This window comes from Anser cygnoides, chromosome 5 (genome assembly GCF_040182565.1).
Source record: "Anser cygnoides isolate HZ-2024a breed goose chromosome 5, Taihu_goose_T2T_genome, whole genome shotgun sequence".
Taxonomy (NCBI): domain Eukaryota; kingdom Metazoa; phylum Chordata; class Aves; order Anseriformes; family Anatidae; genus Anser; species Anser cygnoides.
In genome coordinates, this window is record NC_089877.1 from 7,340,654 (window position 1) to 7,360,181 (window position 19,528).

Here is a 19,528-nt window from a genome sequence, read left to right on the forward strand (position 1 = left end):
ACTAGCATATGTGCTTACAGCTGTGAGAAACTGATATTTGCGATTTTGATGCTTTTTGTTAGGTTTTTAATCTCAAAAGTGCATTAGGCTGTAAAGTTTAATATGCTACTAATTCATTATACACATCAGCATTTTTTCAATAGATTTATGCAAAGTGGAAAGCATTAATATTTGGTACTTAGTTTAGAAAATATACGTGCTTTCCATGTCGATACACTGCTATTTAGTTACCTTGATTTATAAACTTCAAAGTGGTTTGAAATAATAAACATAGTACAACATCTGATTATGCACAGTAACTGCTTTTCAGAAAGAATTTCACTGTGAGTCCTGAGCTGTGCATTTCCATGATAGACTGCAAGGGCTCTGGAGGAGCCACCAGAGTCTAGGGGGAAATTGTGTGGTCTGAAAATGACAACAATATTTATTTGAAAAACTGAAACCACTGCACCGCCACATGAATAAGCATAAACCACTTTTCAAAGTAAACATTTTCACAACGCATGCCATCGATCTCAAAGCCATAAATACTATGTGAGCATTAAGTTCATGCATTTGCTGTATACCTGCTGCATTGGGAATAAAACCAAGAACTCCAGAATGAGCTATAAGCCATTACTTGTCACAGGAGCACTTGCTAAAGACTCTATCATGTCAGTTCATCACGTACGGGGATCAGCAAAGAACTGCAATAATACACAAGACTCTTCATACGTGCCAAACGTCTTCTACAGCTCCTGACTACTATACTGCTCTTACAAAAAGCACCATAAGCCTTTTCCTATGCAACAGGCTCATCCTTGAGATAAAAATAATAATAACCCAAGCACGGGCATCATCAAAATTTCCTAGGACTTACTCCTTGTACTCCTGCATGCCCTGTGAGGACAAGTCCTGCATGCAGGGCACTCTGACAGGCTCACATGCAAGCTACAAAAAGGAAGGAGTCTGTCTCGTGATGAATGGTCCACAGCCCTGCCTAGCTCCCCACGCGCAACATTCATCAACAGCCTCCCTTCTACTTCCCCTTGCTTATGGAAAGAACTGGTGAAAATGCATGCTAACCCAGAGATGCCCCTCTTTCTTGTAATGCAAAGTCTGATTCTAAAGTGCACCAGTGCAGCAGAAGAACTCACCACTAGGCAGTTTCACCTACAGTCATTTGTTTGCAAGCATCTGATGTGGATAGGTAACGTCTCAAGAATATTTGTTCCTTCTTTCTCAAGGATTTCCATAACTACCAGAGTTAGCTGTGATTTCTGCCCTCCTTGCACTGGAGGGGGATCGCATACCCCACATACAGTGGACTGCTCATTGGGCAAGTACCTAATGAAGAACTGCACAAGATGATTACTCTGCAGTTATGCTGTTTGTAAATAAGACATACTGGTCAAACTGGTAACTTGTACTTTCCCCAGTGCTCACTTTTCTGCAGTCTGGTTCTGGTTGTTCTTAGAATCAGAAAACGAACAAGCACTTTGCTAATTTTACTTGAAGCTAAAAATCCACTCAGCTCAGTATTCTGATCCTGAAGGGATATTTGGCTCTATCCTCATATGCTCAATTATTTCAATGCTTGTGAAATTAAAAATTACTAACTACTCTGTTAATGATATAGCCTTATCAGTGAATTTGATGGCTACCGGATCTTTACTGGTATTTGAGCACAGTATATCAAATTTAACAAGTATCTCATGAAGATTTACGCACTGTGAGATCAGCTGAAACCTGCCCTCACTTAACCAGGGTCCGTTGCCACGAACAAATGTACGCATTATGTCTCTGTCTCTTCTCACTTCCATTGAACACCAATCTCTTCCAGTGAATGGATAACTTGTCACCACAGCAAGTTTAATTTCACACACTGAATTTCACAAGCAGATTAAACAGAAATCCCCATAATGAAATTTCTAATCTCTTTATTCTTTTTAAAGAAATTAGCACACAGAGAGTCAGTGAGCATATATACCATCCAGGCTACCCAGACATACAACTTCCTTTAGCTCTCTGTACCTCTGACTCTTCATAACGGTGGAAATGCAAGTGAATTATTGAAACTAAAGTGCTAAGACCACACTGAAAAGTGGGTATGAAGCTCCGCAAATGCACTGATGACTTTCAAAAAGGAGATATGTAGGCAGAACTCGCCCACTACCCAAACATGCTGGCATTCAAAGCACGCTACAGAGTCATGTTACTGGACCAAGTACTGGGGGCTTGGTCTTTCAAATAGTAAAGAGGTATGCTGAAGATGAACTTTATGTGCTACACTGAGTCCCTCTGAAACACTGAATTAGGAAGATTAAGTTTTGTTTCATTTAAAACTACATTTTACTTTGTCTGGAACTTACCACTGGGTGTTTTTTTTTTCATATTAATGGCAGCATATATGCGCTGTTTTTTTATTATCTGACAGTGTTTCTAACAGCTGAAGTAGACATTGAACCAAAGCAAAAGAAATACTCTAAATTCCCCCCTTTCTTCTTATTTTTTTAAACAAGCAAAGTTAAAAAAAAAAAAAAAGTAGTCAGGAAAAAAATATACAACCTGTGAGCTTCATGACAAAGCTTATAGTGCTTGCAAAACCCTTGTGGTGGCTAATCTTAGAGGTGTGTGTTGAGAAGCACATACTTACATTCTGCAATGGTGAGAGGTGGGTAGGTTAGATAGAAACCCACTAGCTCAGCTGACAGCTGATTAAGAAGGTTGCTGGAAATGGTGCCATTTAAAGTTGTGCTTTGATTGCTCACCACATAAAACAGAGTGACAGCTTGGGAGACATTGGAGGTATTCAAAATCTGAAACAGAGGCAAAGAAACAATGTGAAGTCATGTTTCAGCTCAGTAAAAAATTAAAAAATAAAAGTAAAAAGGGCAAACAACAAACTGGGGAAATGTTAACTTGAACAACTGACCAGATACAGCTCACTCAACATTATTGTGTAAAACAGTTTGTGGTACTTTAATTCCTACTTCAGCAAACACAGAGCTACTAGAGGACAGCAGCAAGCAGAAAAGGTGCCCTCATATTCACTGAAAATATGAAGTAGGAAGAATATCTAACAATTCATTTTTATTTGAATTTCACTTAAATGATTTACCTTTATTTCTCAAAAGGATAAGAATGTATAAAAAGTAAAATTCAAATTCACGAAAATAACGTTATAGTTTTCCATAAATCATGCATTTTTAAGTTTTCCTGTAATAAACAAAACAATCTTATTTCAGATGAAAACATAAACTTATTTCCATAATGGCTATTGAAGGCATTTTGTTGAAATACAAGCACAAAACAAAGAATAACCCAGAGACTGTAGCAACAGGCACTTGCAAAGCGTGCAACACTGTACCTGAACTGTTAGGTTGTTGCTGGTGTTCCAAACCTTTCTTTCAGCATCCTGAAATGCTCTCTGTAGCCGTTGCTCCATTGTCTGAACAAATTTGCATGACTGTATATTGTCTGTTTGACCCACAAACTGCAGCTCTGGAAAAAGAACAAAGCATTTGCGTGTAGACAAAATATTCTTAGTTGCATAACCCCTGTCATGTCTGACAGCAAAACAACCGGTTTGCAGATTAAGCGCGTGTAAACAGTGCCATGCAAGACCATTCTAAACTAGCCCTAACTAAAGAGAAACATAAGCATTAAGTTGCATTATTAAAGTGGATACTCTCCACAAACAAGTGGAGATTGTTTCTGTATGGATACTTAAGATGCTAAGACCCGTCCACTGTGCACAGGTTTACTCAAACCCAGGCAGGAAATGAAGGTCATTCTGAAACGTGTTATACTCTTAAATCTCACAAGTCGTTCGCTCTTACAAGACATAATCAATCATAATATTGATTCTCATTCTGTTTGTGCTAGGAAAAATATGCTTAATGTAACTGCAATATGTATGTGCACATAAATACATAAGAACATATAAGAAGTCTCTTTGCAACTGAGTAGTTTGTTTTACAGGGCCAAGGGAAGGAAAGGTAGCTTTCATCCTACTCTGCTGGCAGTCCTGCGGGTACTGGGAGCCTAGTCATGGTGCAGGTGAAACCAAGGCACAGTTTGTCCTGCTGCTTCTCGCTGTGGTGTTACGCTGGAAAGCTGGGGGGGTCAGGACAGCAGAGGAAGGACGAGCACTTCTGCACTGAACTGCCAATAAAACACACAACTCTGAGCCTAGGCAGGCTATCGCTCACCTGTCTTCAGCTGGAAGTGGTACGCAGGGAGTGGCTTCCATGGTGCGGCCAGGGTTGCAATGGACTGAAGATGCAGCACGTGCTGCTTTATGTCTGCCGTGGCGTTGCTGATCCCGTAGGCAATAAGCCTTTCGATTACAGCAGCTGGTATAAAAACCAGTCTCCCCCGCGTAACATAGTAACCAACTGTGACATTATTCGATTGCTCCAGGATTTCAACCTAAAACACACAGAGAAACAATTTTTGTTTTGATTTTGTTTGCAAATTCAACCACTGTTTGATGGGACTTCTCATTCCGAATAAAGCTCCCTTGCAGGCTTTTTGCATGTGTCTAAAGGACAGTGCCATACAGAACTGGTCAGGGAGCTTTAGTCCCAGGCCATGCAACACATGCTCACATTTGAAGCAGCACAGTATTACCACAGCAACTGACATATCTCCAATTTAGGCTGAGGCTTCATTCATGTACAGATAAAAAGAATATTTTTTACTTCTGAGTATAAAAATACAGAGAATTCAGAGAACATCTAACTCCTATTTCATTCCTGAAGTTCACTAAATACATGCACGTTTTTGTCATTACAGGTTTGGGGTTATAGGTTTGAAAGACCAAAAGTTACCCATATTTGACTCTTCAGTCTCAACTGACTCCTCTATACTGCTTATCCTGTACTGCCCCAGATAGCTAAGCTACCACCTATGAGTAGAAATGACAGACCACAAGAACAAACACACTGTGAGCCAAAACATGAGTTGATTTTTACTCCACCCAGAAAAATCTATATTTTTCAAAGAGTTTAAGCCTTGGAACTTGTCCTCCAAACTAAGTTATAGCCAGGGTTCCTCTATTAGAAAAGTGCAGACTCTGTCAGGTTTATGAGAAAGTGAGAGAACAGATCTGACAGTTTTTATTGCTGCTTTTGAGACCCAGGAATATACAATTCCTAAACTCAGTAACATCACCCAAACTTGAAGCCACAGGGCATGGGAACAAAAGTCAACCTGATGGCCTCTATTGTGAGCAAAATTACTTTTTCTTTTCCCCCTTATTGGTAAGTGTACTTCACGTAACAGCCTCAGGCTCAGCATAAGCTCCTGCCTAACAAAAGCGGGAACGTGTTTTACAGAAAAGTACCCCAGCAACCAACTTCAGCCTGCTCTAACATTCAGCAGCAGAGCTTCGTGCACTGTTGCTAGAAAGTGACAAACGTATCTCCCTCATTTATTTTCAACAAAACATAGTCTCTCCTTGCACAGGATTTTCATCCCTGTGGAATTGAACTTGTCAGGCACTGCATTTTCAGGAGGAGTGGACTGACAGCAGTGACATCCCATTAACTAGCCTTGCTCTTGCAATTGATCCAGGCTAAGCACAGCAGCACTTGCATGACTGCAAACCAGAGTCATTCCTAAACTGCTGGGGAGAACGAAACGGCTGTTTGTAGGAGTTTCCTGGAACATATCAAGAAGAAAGTTGCACTTCTCCCTTCTACTTCTTCAAATAAAATGACAAGTTTTGGAATGGTCCTTGTATTTTTAGAGCCCAGAGCAGGTGTTACCCATGTGTCAGAAGTAATTTGGACATACTCATATATTACATACAAGTGAGGAAGCAGCCAGGAGGGGAGGTCAGAGACTCACCAGACAAAAGTAGAGTATCTGACACAATCTAGTCCACCACCTTTTTTATAATACCGACCTCTCCACAGGATACCTGCTACTTGTCTTTGACACAGTTAAATCACTCAGATTCAGAAGGCCTAAAAGCAACACGTAATTTTTTTTGTAATCACATATTAGGGATGTCATAGAATAAGGTGTAGGTGCTGACAGGAGGGACTATGTCACCAGGTGCTACTTGGTAAAACAAAGGCAGACAGTCTACATGGGATTAAATATGCCCAAACTTGCAGTTTACAGTAATGTCGCAGCCACCCACACAACCACCACTGATTCTTAGTGTAAAGGTTTATTATTTCTCTTGGTGGGAGAGCTGTTTCAGTGAGATCACATAGGCAAGCCAGGCATGCTTACCTGAGCGCTGACATTTTGGTTGAAAGCTTGTCTCAGCACTTGGTTGAGTCCTTTTGTCACGCTCTCCTTGAAGGACCTGCTGATCATCATCCTCCTTGTGTTCAGAAACAGAACTGCAAAACACCAAAAGCTACGTGTTAGTTTGAGGCATTTTTGTTGTTTGCTTTTTCAATTCTTTTATGTTGGGGTAGCTCAGTAAAGATCACGGAGGAAGCTATCTATGATTTGCAGCAGCTCCAACAGGAGTAAGAACTGCAGGGGCTCAGCAGCGTCCCCAAGGTCACTATTCTTCTCATGACAATAGCCCACTGTTCCAGAGTGAAGTCAAACAACTGCAATTTCTTTAGCAACATCAAGGCTTTGCAATGCTGCCTTTCTGTATGTGAGTGAGGTACGATGACACTTGATCGCCTGTGGATAGACTGCTGCAGCATTCCCAGAGGACTGAGCTGGTGCTACACAGGCAGGCCTCTATAAAGGACAAGTGCTTCACAGAGTTAAACAAAGAAATGTTCTTCACTGCTACAACTGCTTTCAGTTTGCCAACTGTCTTTACAGGTATTTGTACACTTTGTTTATAAACAGTTTCACTAACTTTTTCTCTTATAATTTGCAGTTTTACAGCTGCACTTATGTATTTTCGATCATATATTGTGTACATGCTACTTCTATCTTTAAAAAAAAATGTTGCATCCACTGTGCTACTGATACAGGTATTTATCAGCTACTAAAACCACATTACATCAAAAAGCTGCTTATTTCATTGTCCTTCAGCATCATTCAGGTTTATACAGGTTCATAAACCCTTTTATGACTCTTCTTTGCTCAGATCTTGAAGACAAGCATCTTCTGGTGATGCACCGTGCCACCATAAGGAGTGCATAGGAAGACTGGGCAACCTCTCCAGACCCCTTTAGTCTAGAGCTGCTACGATTAAGGAGAAGCTGTCTGTGAAAAATACTCTTAGAGCCATAAGAAGTTGTGCTGTTCACACAGACAGCTCAAAATCCTCCTATTTTGAATTGCACATCTTTAAATATTCATTTGAAAATAACCTGGTATTCAGTGATACAATCGGGTATAAAATAGAGATCCTTCAGCAAATTCAGTGGCCCCACGTACCTGTTTTAACCATAAGGTTCCAGGAGAGGCGGCAATCCAGGGGAGGAGCTGCTGTCATGTTAGCGAAAGCCACTGCTGCTGTTGTTTCTGGAGGAGCAGAAGTGTTTTCCATTCGAGAAGGGGGAAGCCTAGTTGTTTTCGCTGATGCTGTAATAGATGTCAAAGCTGCTGTAATTGTCAGTGGATATGGGGTTGACGTGATTTCTGAGCTTGGGAATTTCTGGCTGTCAGTGGCTGTTGTTTTTATCTGTCTTGGTACATGTGCTGTGGGTGCGAGCGTGGAAGCCATGGCAGTGCTACTTTTAGGGGTTATAAACAGAGCTGTCACGTCCACAGGTGATGCGGCTGTGTTTCTTGTTGCAAAAGGAAGATCTGCATGTATTCCTACCGAGCTCAGAACTGAGGTCAATTTTGTGGCAGTGTTATTTTTTGTTAGTGTCAGTACTGGAGTGTTTAAAGCCATCACAGATGGCAAAGGTGTGTTTTCAGTGCCTAGCGAAAAGAAGGAAGAAGCTGGCACTGGTGAAGCTGGAGATGATTTTCTTGTTAGTGGTTTTGCTTCTGAAGTTCCTACTGTAGGCAGTGCACCAGAAGACACTCCAGATAACACTGTAATGACAGAATGGGTAAAGTTGGTTGTTGACAAAAAAGCAGAAGTTAGTTGTGTTGGTGATGGATGGACAGAAGTTATGATGACTGACTGCAGAGGACTGATGGTAGGGGGTTGCAACGGCATGCCCTTGGTAGCTTTATTAGATATACTAAAGGGAACTAGACTATGCCTTGTAGCATTTGTGTCCCACTCCTCCACACTAAATGTACCTGGAATTTTATCAGCCACAACCAAATAACCAGAGGACTCTAACTGGTTATCAAGAAATTCTGGCAAGTTTCCAGAACTGACGTCTTCTTCTGTAACAAAACTCTGTAAGAGAGTTGAGCTAAAAGGCTTAGTTACAGGAAGAGGAGGCTTGCTTGGCGTCATGCTGTAGGCAGCACTCATTTCATAGCTGGCCAAAAGAGTCGAGTTGTCAGTGAGCTGAAAAGCCAACATTGGCGTTGTGTTCAAGGTTTTTGTCAGTACAGTGATCTTTCCAGCACCAGTTGTTTGCGATTCTAGAGAGCTAGGGAAAACACCTGTGTCGTTAACATAAGGCATGTGTAACTGGAGCGGTGCTTCATACTGTGCACTGGTATTATTGTCCCCAGGGGTGAAGAAATTAGTAATGTTTTCAGCTGCGTTTCCATGCTTTTTTTGCAAGGTGGTGGGTACTGTCAAAGTGGTAGCAAGGGGTGAATACTGGACAGAGGATGTTTTCAGTGCGAACACATCTACATCAAATTCTGGAACACTGTTCATCTTTGCTCCAGTGAAGGGTAAATCTGAACCACTTTGACTAGACATTGCATGTGTGTGTGTTGCTGAAGGGGCAGAGGAAAGTGGTTGCTTATTTGTACTCATTTTCTTTTGCAGACCTGAAACCACTGAATACAGTTCACGATACTTGGTTTCCAATGGAGAAGTGCTTGGAGGAACTTCTCTTACTGCCGGTTTGACCGAAGTTTTTACCAAAGAAACATTAATGCCATCTGAGGACAACAACACTGCCTTGGTCCATGTCAAAGCTGAAGCTGCGACTTTGGGAGAGTTGATGGGATCGAAATTACTTTCAGAGGTGGCACTTGAAATCCCAGAAAAAAATGAGCTCCGGCTGTCTCTCCTGGTTGTCGTGGAAACAAATGATGGCAGGATACGCCACACGGAAGGCACACCAGAGGTGAGCTGCTTTGTAGCAACTGAATGTGGAGTCTGACCAGAGGTAAAATCAGACTGATCTGAAGTTCTTGGTGGTGAATATTCTGTATGTGGGGTTACAACAGCGGGTACTCTCATGGTTCTGTCTTCATGTGCAGGTATGTCTGGATTTTCTGCATTAACAGGTAGAAGATGTGCAGTCACAGAGACAGTAGTAGCAGATGTATTCCTCAGAGCAAGTTCAGTTGTTGAAAGGCCTCTAATGGCAGTAATTAATGACACTGCAGCTAGACCAGGACTAGTCATTTCTCTGTCCAAAACAGTGCCCGGTGTCTTTGATCCTTTGGAGAGTTTACCAATATGGATATCTGGAGAAACTTTGGAAAGCTGAGATCCATAAGGCAAAACAATATTAGCGTTAAAGTTCGTGAACATTTTTGCTGCCACCCCTCTTGTGAAAAACTGTTGACCTGCTCCTGTTAATGGAGAGCCACCAGAATTTGGGAGAGGATGTACAAAAGCAGTCGGCAACAGCGTGCCATTTGATTCATAAGCTCCATTAGTGAGGTCTTCTGCAAAGGTCTGACTGAGAGCCACCACTGAGCGCTGTGAGGAAGCAGCCGAAGGGATTTGTAAAATACCCTCATTGGCTGCTGCTGTGCTTGGACTGTTTGTGTGTGCTAACCTAGCAAAGGTCTCATTTGTCTTAGTTAGCAAGGGAGACCCTGTGCTTGTTGAAGAGGAGCGTGTTGCATTTCTAAAAAGAAAAGCTGTTTCACTTCTAAATACTCGTACTGGCAGCACTGCATTGTGAGCGTGCTTTGCATCAGGAATAAGTGATTTTGTCAACAAAAGGGAAAAAATGCTCTCTGTTGAGCTGGAGACCTCAGCCAGGCTCTGGGAAGCTGATGACACAAAAGGTGCACTGGCAGAGCCTGTAGTGCAATTAGTCAGTGCTGTGGAAGACTGGAGGTGACTCATTTGGGGCATTGTATGTGGAGTACCCACAGGACGGAAGAACGATGCGAGAACCTCTGCTTTATTCTGAAAAACTGGTGATGACAGAGGGGTGATATCATTATTTCTGTCAATCAACAGTGAATTAAATGGCTGATTATTAGGTTTTACTCCAGTAGGAGATGCATTATGCATACTTTCATTTGGAAACCATGACACACTTCTGGAAGTTACTGGCATGTAAGACTGATACAATATTTTTGACACAGGAGTATCAGAGTATACAGATAAAAAAGAGGTCCTTTCTGAAGGAAACTCTTTCTCCACTGTTTTTGTAAAATGCACTGTTGACAATCCAGAGAGATTGAAAGACATGGTACCCATAAACAACTCAGGACCCTTTCTTTGATTCACCGTACTGGAATTTACATCAGTGACCATGCTTAAAAGGCTATTTCTGCTTTCACTAACCTGAGAGCTGGTTGAATCTGTGTTGAAGGAATGTTCAGGCTCTGCAGACAAAGGAACTTTGAATGCCAGTACAGCTGATTTAGAAAAGTTAATGGTATGAGGTGATTGTATTGCCAATGAAGAAAATGATGGTGATGGAACAGCAGCAAGCATGTCTGGTCCTGATGTGCTTTCTTTTGAAATGGAGGGTGTTTCTAATGATATTAGCTGAAATGGCACAGCTGTACTCAAATGTGTCATTGATGGTGTAGTGGACAATGTGGCAAACATACTGAGTTGAGGCAAACCTGATTCACCAGCTGTTTCATCTGCATCTTGCGATGATGACCTCAGAGATGACTCGGCAGAAACTTCAGCGGGTTCCTGGGATGCACTATTTCCACTGCCTTGATAAAGGGTAGGTGACAGGTTAATTTGATCCAAAGTTCTGGTACGTGTGCCCGTCAGTGCTGTTTTTATCATCTGAAGCAAGTTTGCATTCTCCAAAGTCTGTCCCATAGAAATATCAGCTACTGAGGAAGTCTTAGTTTCTGTGGAAGGCTGTGTTGGTGATAGTATAGATCTCCAGTTAGGAAAAGATTCTGATGAAGAAGCAATGTAGATACGCTGTTGCCTGATACCTGTAAAATAACAGGCAAAATGAGTATGCAGTTCTGCAAAAGGAAAAATTATTGTTATATGGCTGCAAGAAATCACAGCACAAAACGCACTGTTTACTAAAAGTAGTTGCTTCTTTTTTTTATTCAAAATGACAAACATCACAGAAAATTGAAAAAGACAGTGAAAAGTTGAAAGTGATAGATTATATATCCCTCAAGGTGTTTCATCTGACAGAAGAATAGGGCTAGCTTTCTAGACAGTACTATTTCAAAATGCTACTTTTAAATAGGGCGGCTCAACTACTGAAAGGCACCTTCTTAAGCCTGGGACAACTTCTGAGGTTATCATCAGTCATCCTGTGTCACAATATTCTGTGAGAAGATGGGTTTAGAACACAGTAGAAAGGGAATGGATTTTGACCACCAAGCTTCACTGACTTGGCATGCCATCTAATATGGGAATAGAGTCAGCACTGGCTGGGTTCCTGTAGGATGCATCTGGAGGTGCTCGTCTTGCCAGTTCTAATAATGCATGCAATTACAGACACAAAAGGAAGAAAACAAAACATGGGTGAACATGAGGAAAGGGGGGTAAGATCCAAAACAAAATTAACAAATTGAATTCCTTTTTTGATACGTGCAGATGTACAACACATCATTTCAAACATCAGTTTGTTCTACATTCAACACCACAATGTTCCTAGGCTTTGTCTTCTTAAAATGATTACAGTTCTTCTAAAATCATAGCTTGAGAAATCTCAAATTCTTACTAATTTAAAGATTAAGATTCAATCAAGAGTAAAATGTCAGTTCTTTTTCCTCCCTCCTCCCCCAGCCAAGATAATAGATCAAAAATCAGCATTGGCACTTGCTTCTGCCCCCAGCTATGCCCACCTACACAGCTGAGCAAAGGCACAAAAGAGATGAAGTCCCTGCCCTCCAACTGCAGCACATCTGGATATAGACAGAGGGTACCAACCTCCTCCGTACACATATGAATAACTCCAGCGCAATGGCATGGAAGAGTAAGCAGGGACAGACCTTGAAACACATGGTTATAAAATGGGCTGGACATTAGTTCCAGCCACCGACAAACCCTGGCAGCAGAGCCACAAGCAGTGGAGGGGATTAGCCCGTGCAAACGGGAGCCAGCAGCTGAACACCATGCAGCACAAGAGAGGAAAATGGGTCGCACTGCACCTATTTCAAGGTGTGCTTCTTTCTTGTGCTGCCCTTGTGCTACACTGCCTGTAATCTGTGCATGCAGGCCAAAGCAGTTGGTTGGACAAGCCCCTTCAGGCGCCTGGGTGCAACAGGAATGTGCTGGATTGAAGGAACTTTCTTCTACATGCTCAGCTTGGCACTTCCACACTGCAAATACAATAAATAAATACATAAATAATCACAGATCTTCCTCTTTATCCCTGTATTTAGAGCTGTATAGGCCGTGGGGAAGCTAGGGACATTTTTATCTTTCCTTCATTGAAATGCAAGAATGAATCCAGAATCCAGAAACAGGTTGTTGGCTGCTGATGTGCCATTATGGGACCCGAGAGCTCAAGGGCTGGAGCAGCTTAGACTGAGCTCTGGTGGCTTTTCCTTCCTTGTGGTCAGACAGCTTGTTATGGAAGGTAGGAAATAAGACGACACATATTTGGCTGAACTAGAGTAGATTCAAACGGATGTTTGAAATTGAGAACTAGATGATGTGCTTTGAAAAACCAGGCCCTAGGCAAGCTGCAGCTTAAATTCCTGTGAAGTAGCTCAGATGATGAAGTTGTCATTACCGGGTCTGTTGCATCTCAAACCACCTTGTTTCACCTCCGAACCAAAAGGCTGTGCTGAACAGGGAAGGCAAAGCCTTCAGAGGGAATTCATCTATCGCTTAGCAAATGCGAGTCTTAAAGGGAAGTTAAACAAGTCAATGTTTTTGTGCTTTCTGAAACAGCAAAATCTGTCAGCATCAATCCGTACACAGTCTGTAACATTCCTCATATATTTCTTTACACTTGGGTTTAATGAGAACGATTACGAGCAGACAGACAATATAAACGTGAAAAAGTGTTGAACTGATGTTACCGCATTTTGACAAGGAGCAAAGGAATGCTCGAATAACACCAAGACGACAAAACAAGGAATAAAAACACCCCCTAACCACTGCTTAATTCTAGTCCTTCCGTTCCTGTTTCTTCCATTCCACACCAACTGGCAATTTTTCTGTTTATGCCCATTAATGAACTAAAGCTCTTGAGTAAATAGAGGTTTAAAAAATTATTAACATTCTGCAACTAAGATAAAACACTGGCTTTCCACTGCTACAGATTTTACTTGATTCTACCTTTACAAAAAGATACTATGAGTATCTTTTCTAAACTTCTATCATAAATTCAGTATCTTGGCAGCGACTGGATGCAGTATTCCAAAGCCAAATTTATCTTCTCAGTACATGGAGTTTAAACTGAAGTGTATATTCTGTTCTTGAGAATTGGTAGGATGGTATCAACAATGACACACCCTTATCAAATACTGTGCAAACCAACCCTGTATCATGGAAAAGGGGGGGGACAAGGGACAAGGGTATTTCACCTTTACATCTACCAACATCTGAAAACACTCAGAGAAGACAAGCAACTCAAAGCAACATGGAAGTTGCAATGAGAGCACCATCCTACCCGCACTGTGCACCGAGCCATCGCTTACACATCCAGCAGCCGTTTGCCATGTCCCAGGGTCAGCTCGCTCTTGTTCATATTTCAGGCTATTGACTAACCAGCCCCTCCAACCATCCTGAAGCCCATTTAGCACTAACCTCATTACAACAGCTGTCATCGATTAGGGACCTTTGTGTTTGCAAGAATGAGAAGCTTCTGCAATGTGCCACAGCAGGAATTTTAACACTGATCCAACTTAGAGAAGATCACGGCTCTATCACTTCTAAGCCCCTTTGTATCTAAAGGGGTAACAGGGGCCAAAGAAAAGCGTGGAGATGATCAAGAGAAAGATCAATTCCCTCCTTCACCCCTGTTTTGCTAAGGTAAAAGGGGTAGCAATTGGGAAAGCAATTAACATAGGCACCCTGTGCCTGACCAGAAGTTGAAGGTGATGCATACATCAAATTAATGATGTAAAGATTATGAAGTCATGCTCATCTGGAATAAGAAATCTCCATTGTTATCCATCTTCTGCTGCTCCTGAGGCATCCGAGTTGCACATTGCTCTTCATACAGTTTATTTCCTGGGAGACAAGTACTTGGTAACTGAACATCCCCTGGTAAAAGCAGTGGCCAAGGAAACTGCCAGTCCATTTGCCACAACCATAAAAATCTGTATTTCAGCATGGGAAGAGAGAAAATTGCACCTGTCCTGCTGACACTTGAAACCATGGTCTTGTTTGCTTTATGCCTTAAGAATCCAAAGATCTATAAACAGGAAAAGTTATGATTTAGTTTTCCCTAGATCACACAAGAAACTTTTTGCTGCCTACAAACTAAGTAATTTCCCTTCTCTGGACAGAGGTCTCAGGAACACCATTCTCTCATGGGGGATGATTGATCTCCGAAGAGGAACGTGAGCAGAGCTGCGATGCTCTCTTTTCTCTGACAAACTATTGCATTACCGCTGCAATTCCTGAGCCGTGTGAAGGCACATTTCCTACTGAGAACATGCCGCAGTCATCTAGTGTTGAGGCGAGAAAGGCGCAGCCAACAGGGGGTGTGTGTTTTTGCATCTGAAAGGAGCAAGCCGACCCCTCTGACATCTACTACCAACGGAGTGACCCTCGCAGCTGTTGCTGCTTCCAACCCAGGCTAGCAGCCAAGGGAACAGAAGACGGATGCGAGCCCTGAAACAAGGCCACGGACACAACTCCCAGTACTCCTTCTGATCCCCACAAGCCCCAGGTTTCATTTTCATTCAAGTCTAGGAACAGCCCCTGTTAGACAGCCTTCCTCACAAACCAGCCTCTGTAAGCCTCCGGATAATTTTGGGTAAGGAAACGTGGCACCTGCAGAAGGCACGCATCGCTCAGCACTTACCCTCTCGCCTACCCTGCATGCCTGCTCAGGGGCGGCCAGCACGGGGGAAGCCGCAGAGGAGCCCGCAGGACCCCAGCAGCGGAGCTCCTCTCCACTGGACAGATGAGCATGTTTGTTAACAAATGACTTCAACTCCAACCAAACTAAAAGACACGGTCAGGATTCAAATCTTTCCCTCCAGAAAAGCTAAGAAAAATTTGAGAACATCAACTGAATACCAGATGCCACAGCTACAACAGACTGCCTCAAAAAAAAAAAAAAAGCCGTATTTCCAGAGATCTTACGAAATGACACCCGAAAACTGTTATTAATTTATTTCTGACAACCAGAAAAAATAGTTTCTGGTAGTCTGGGGGACAGAGAAAGAGAATTCTGTTCTTCAGTGAGAAGACCATACATATCGCATGAAGTTTTCTTCTCAAAAAAAAAAAAAAAATAAGGACAACAATAAATAATAGAAACAAGTTTGGGCACAAAGTATTCAGTCATCCCAACTGCACGGCCGTACGTCTGCTCACTCCGCAATTTTTCTTTCGGGAAGATTTGTGCACCCCCTCCTTCACACCCAGATTTTCTTCGGGGCATTAAGGGCAATCCACCAGCAGCAAAGCCTCCATCAGAGGCGGCCTTTTACCTATGGACTTGAAAGGAAAATACACTCGTCCTGCACTCAGCGCTGCCCTGCCTTCGTCGCTTATCCAGCCCAAATGCAAGCTGGCTGGTATTTGGGAGAGCAGAGCCCAGCCTGCAAACGCTTCACGGCTGTCATCAGTCTTGCTGCAGGAACTGACAGACGGGTGCGACTCGCAGCAAGTGCCAGCCTTGCCGGGGGGCAAAACACGTCTCCTCTGCGACAGGCAGCTCTGCCGGGCTGCCTCAGCCACGGCCGGCACCGGGGACAGGGCGAAGAGCAGGATCGGAGACAATAATACATCACAACAAGCACACTGCTTATCTATTTACTTGTAAATACACATTTATACAAACTTCTGTAAAGAACATGCACCTATTCAGGGAGGTTTATACAGACACCACTAGCATCAGCATAATAAATGATTTCATGAACAACGTAGGAAAAAAAAAATCAGTTGTCATTTGGGAACATGCAATTCCAAAGCTGCCAGTTCTCATAATTTTACCTCGAGCCTTGCAATATCTGTTGTTTTTTATTTTGTTTTCAATTTCTGGAACTAGGACAGGCTGTAAGAATGGTACCAAATATTGAATGAATATGAGAAGGGTTTGGGGGCCAACATCTGAACTGTTTCAGCTCTTTGGGAGCAAAGCAGTAAAGTAGGGGAAATGCGGACTCAGCAGTTTTTCACCACTAGCTACAAGTCAACGACAGCACAGCTCTCTCATTATATGCAACAAAAAGATAATTTCTTAACCATATACTCCTTCAACGAAGCTTAGAGTTTAACCCTGCCTCAGAAATCAAACACGAGAGAAGACTGAAGGTACTAAAAGAACCCCTGCTAAAAGCCTTGTATGTTATTCTTGTAACAACAAAAAAAAAACTACACATCATCTCCAAAACTTTTAAAAAGAACGACAATGCTTTCAAAAGGTTGAACTGTGCAGCAAATTACATAATAGGATATATTTTGACAGGCTGGTTGGGTAATTGTGAGTGTTCCCTTGAGCCAAGAAGCTTTCTGCTCACCAAACCAGACGCACCTTCAAGAGAATCTTCTTCTGCACACAACACCCGAAGCTGTGAGAGGAGTGGGGCCCTCTCCACAACAGCAGAAGGACCAGGAGAAGTCTAAGCCGAGACCCCACAACACTGGCGTGCAGATGCAGAGTCCCCGCCTCCAGCGAGGGCTGCCACCACGCAGGGTGCTGCAGGAGCGCCTCGAGCTGCTGTCACCGTTCGGTGAGCGCGCGCCTGGTGCCCCTCCACGTGCTGCTCGCCCTACAGATGAGCAAGCCTAGGAGCAGAAGCGCTTGGCTTGCCCCACGTTATAGATCAAAGGCTGTTTTGGAGAAGAAAATGAAATCCAAGAATTGTTGATCATCACAGCATCAGTTGTACTTGATACGTGTATGCAGCAGAAGCAGGGGCCCTGAAACAGAGCATCGTGAGGCTGTAGCTAGACAGTAACAATGCAACCTCTTAGCAAAACTCCAAGTTATCACTGGAAACTAATTGCAAAATCAATTTTTATTTGACCCGCTATTTTCAGAAGTATATTTTATGAGTATATTTTTAAGATTAACTTTCAATTTAATTTTTCTTTTAAATTATGTATCCCTGAACAATGTCATCAGAATTCCAAAAATGAGACCAAGAAGTTTGAATTTAGCTACTGCAAAAGGCACCTTTCGTGTTGCCAAACAGCGTGCAACCCAGATGCCTGCTGCCATGTCCTTACAACCCTAAAACTGCTCAACTTCAACTTATCTCTTTAATTTCAGAGCTTTGGAGTTGAAACTTCATAACATAGAGCAGCTAAGCTTCTTTAAGGAAAGATAGTCTTGGAGATGCCACAACTGCGGGATCAATCCAAGGACAGAGGTTCCCACCATGTCTTCTGCTACTCCCAAGCTCCTTCCACTGCCTGTGGCCTGACGGTAAGCAAGGATAAAGAGGTGAAGGGCAAGAAAGAAATGTAGGTCGCACACAGGAGCGCGCTGCTCTCTGTCTGCGCAGCATTCCCCGCTGCGCGCTTCAGTACTGCCCCCCTGATCGTGCTTTGAAGGTACGAAAGTCACGGCTCTGACAGATCGATGACATCCTATTGATTTGGGGATTAGCAAAATTTCTGGTCACTCTGAGCAAAGCGTCTATAAAGATCACTCAGTATTTGAAGGACAGTAAACAACATCTTTAAAAAAAATGCAACAGAATAACAGCCAAGCCTCAAACACTATTCTCTGTGCAAGGGTTGTAGTAAATAACCAGCGTTTATCCAGCCTGGAATACAGTGCAATTTCTGAATCCAAAGAAGCAAAATCTATTGCTTGGCCCCAGAAGGCAGTAAGGTTAAATCAGCAGATGCATAAGACCACTACTATGAATGAGCTAATAGACAAACACTGAGCCAAAATGTGACACATGCTTCTTTGGAGGGAAATCCTCTTTACATGAATGAATGAGACTATAAACATAAGCTCTTGCTAAGAGAGAGCCCACGTAGAGCTGTACGTTTTTATTTTTTTCTTAGATTAGGAAAAAAAAAAAATCTTTTCCTGAGCTGGCTTGAAAGCACTGAAAGCAAGTAACAGCCCAGAGAGCTGCTTTCTAAGGCTTTAGGTCCTCCCCTCCTTTCCCCACTTTCTCCACTTAAAAAAAGGACAGAAACTAGGAAGAAAGACCTACAGACATCTTCTCAGTTTGTTTCTTCTTAACTACTGACTTCTCAGAAATTGCCAGTTTCAAAAAAAAAAAAAAATTGCCTTTCAATTCCTACCTACCTTTTTTCTTTTTTTTTTTTTTTTTTCCCCCCCCCCCCCCCCCCTCAAACAAACGTAGCAAGGCCCTTCTCTCAAGGGAAGGGAAACCATTACTGAGAAGCAAAATTTTGCTTTCCAGGAAGCTGTCAGAAGGCTTCCCAGGCCAAGTCAGACCGTGACTAACTTCTTCTGAACAACAAAACAACCTGCTGCTCTGCTCTGACCTGTGGTGGCCATACAACATCAAGTACGAAATAAATTATCATTAAAAATTAAATCTTAATGAACTATACGTATCAATTAGGTTATTAATTTTAAGCTCCTTGCCTGCTCTATAATAGATGAGGACTTGGCTCACACTAGAAAGTACTACGCAAATATTTTAAAATTACTTCAATTTCCTATGACTTTGAGTGTGCTTTGCACAGCTCATTAGCCTTTATTTCCAGGAGCTTATTCTCTTTGCTGCACAAAAGAGGCAATAGCTCGAGTTTATAGTAATATGTCGACTCCATCTTCTCATCCGTTGGAAATCACTGCAAAGGCTATTTGGCATGACACCATTACTGTCAGTAATGAAACCCAGCCACCCCTGTTAACAGAATACAAGAACTACAAACATAACGGGGGAATCCAGCCTCTGGTGGTAAAAAGGTTAAATAACTGCCTGGCCAAGTCTAACTTTGCACAGCCATGAATTCAAATCTAGAAGAAAAGCTAGACAGATATATGAGATTTGCTTTTAAATCTGAAAAATAAATAGTAGCACTGGTAGACTACGAGGAACCGGAGAATGCTGGAAAAGCACCTTAGCTCACAGCCTGGCTCCGGGCTTCGGTACAGCGATGTGCACTCCGATGAATATCCCTGCTCTGGGAATAACAGCACCGCCTGCACGACAGGCTTAGCCCTAAAGGGCGAACATTTGCACTGTAAGAGCAATAACCCAACGAGAAGTGTCA

General features: G+C 42.5%; 1 protein-coding gene and 1 long non-coding RNA gene across 7 annotated transcripts in view; one reads left to right on the forward strand and one right to left on the reverse strand.

Annotated features, from left to right (window-relative positions):
• The window catches only part of KIAA1549L (KIAA1549 like), a 125,305-nt gene that overhangs the window by 60,941 nt on the left and 44,836 nt on the right, over window positions 1-19,528 (reverse strand). For 4 of the 6 annotated variants that reach the window (XM_066997509.1, XM_066997511.1, XM_066997508.1 and 1 more), the window contains exons 2-6: window positions 7,351-11,154; window positions 6,229-6,341; window positions 4,194-4,413; window positions 3,350-3,483; window positions 2,636-2,798 (exon numbers count right to left, since the gene is read on the reverse strand). In XM_066997509.1, the coding sequence (XP_066853610.1) occupies window positions 2,636-2,798; window positions 3,350-3,483; window positions 4,194-4,413; window positions 6,229-6,341; window positions 7,351-11,154 (4,434 nt within the window). The remainder of the gene's footprint in view (window positions 1-2,635; window positions 2,799-3,349; window positions 3,484-4,193; window positions 4,414-6,228; window positions 6,342-7,350; window positions 11,155-19,528) is intronic. The other 2 variants (XM_048046672.2, XM_066997512.1) reach the window with 1 other exon arrangement.
• On the forward strand, window positions 9,133-18,818 carry LOC106033915 (uncharacterized). Its single transcript, XR_001205660.3, has 3 exons — window positions 9,133-9,264; window positions 17,589-17,744; window positions 18,706-18,818. It is a non-coding gene; the product is annotated as an uncharacterized lncRNA (long non-coding RNA).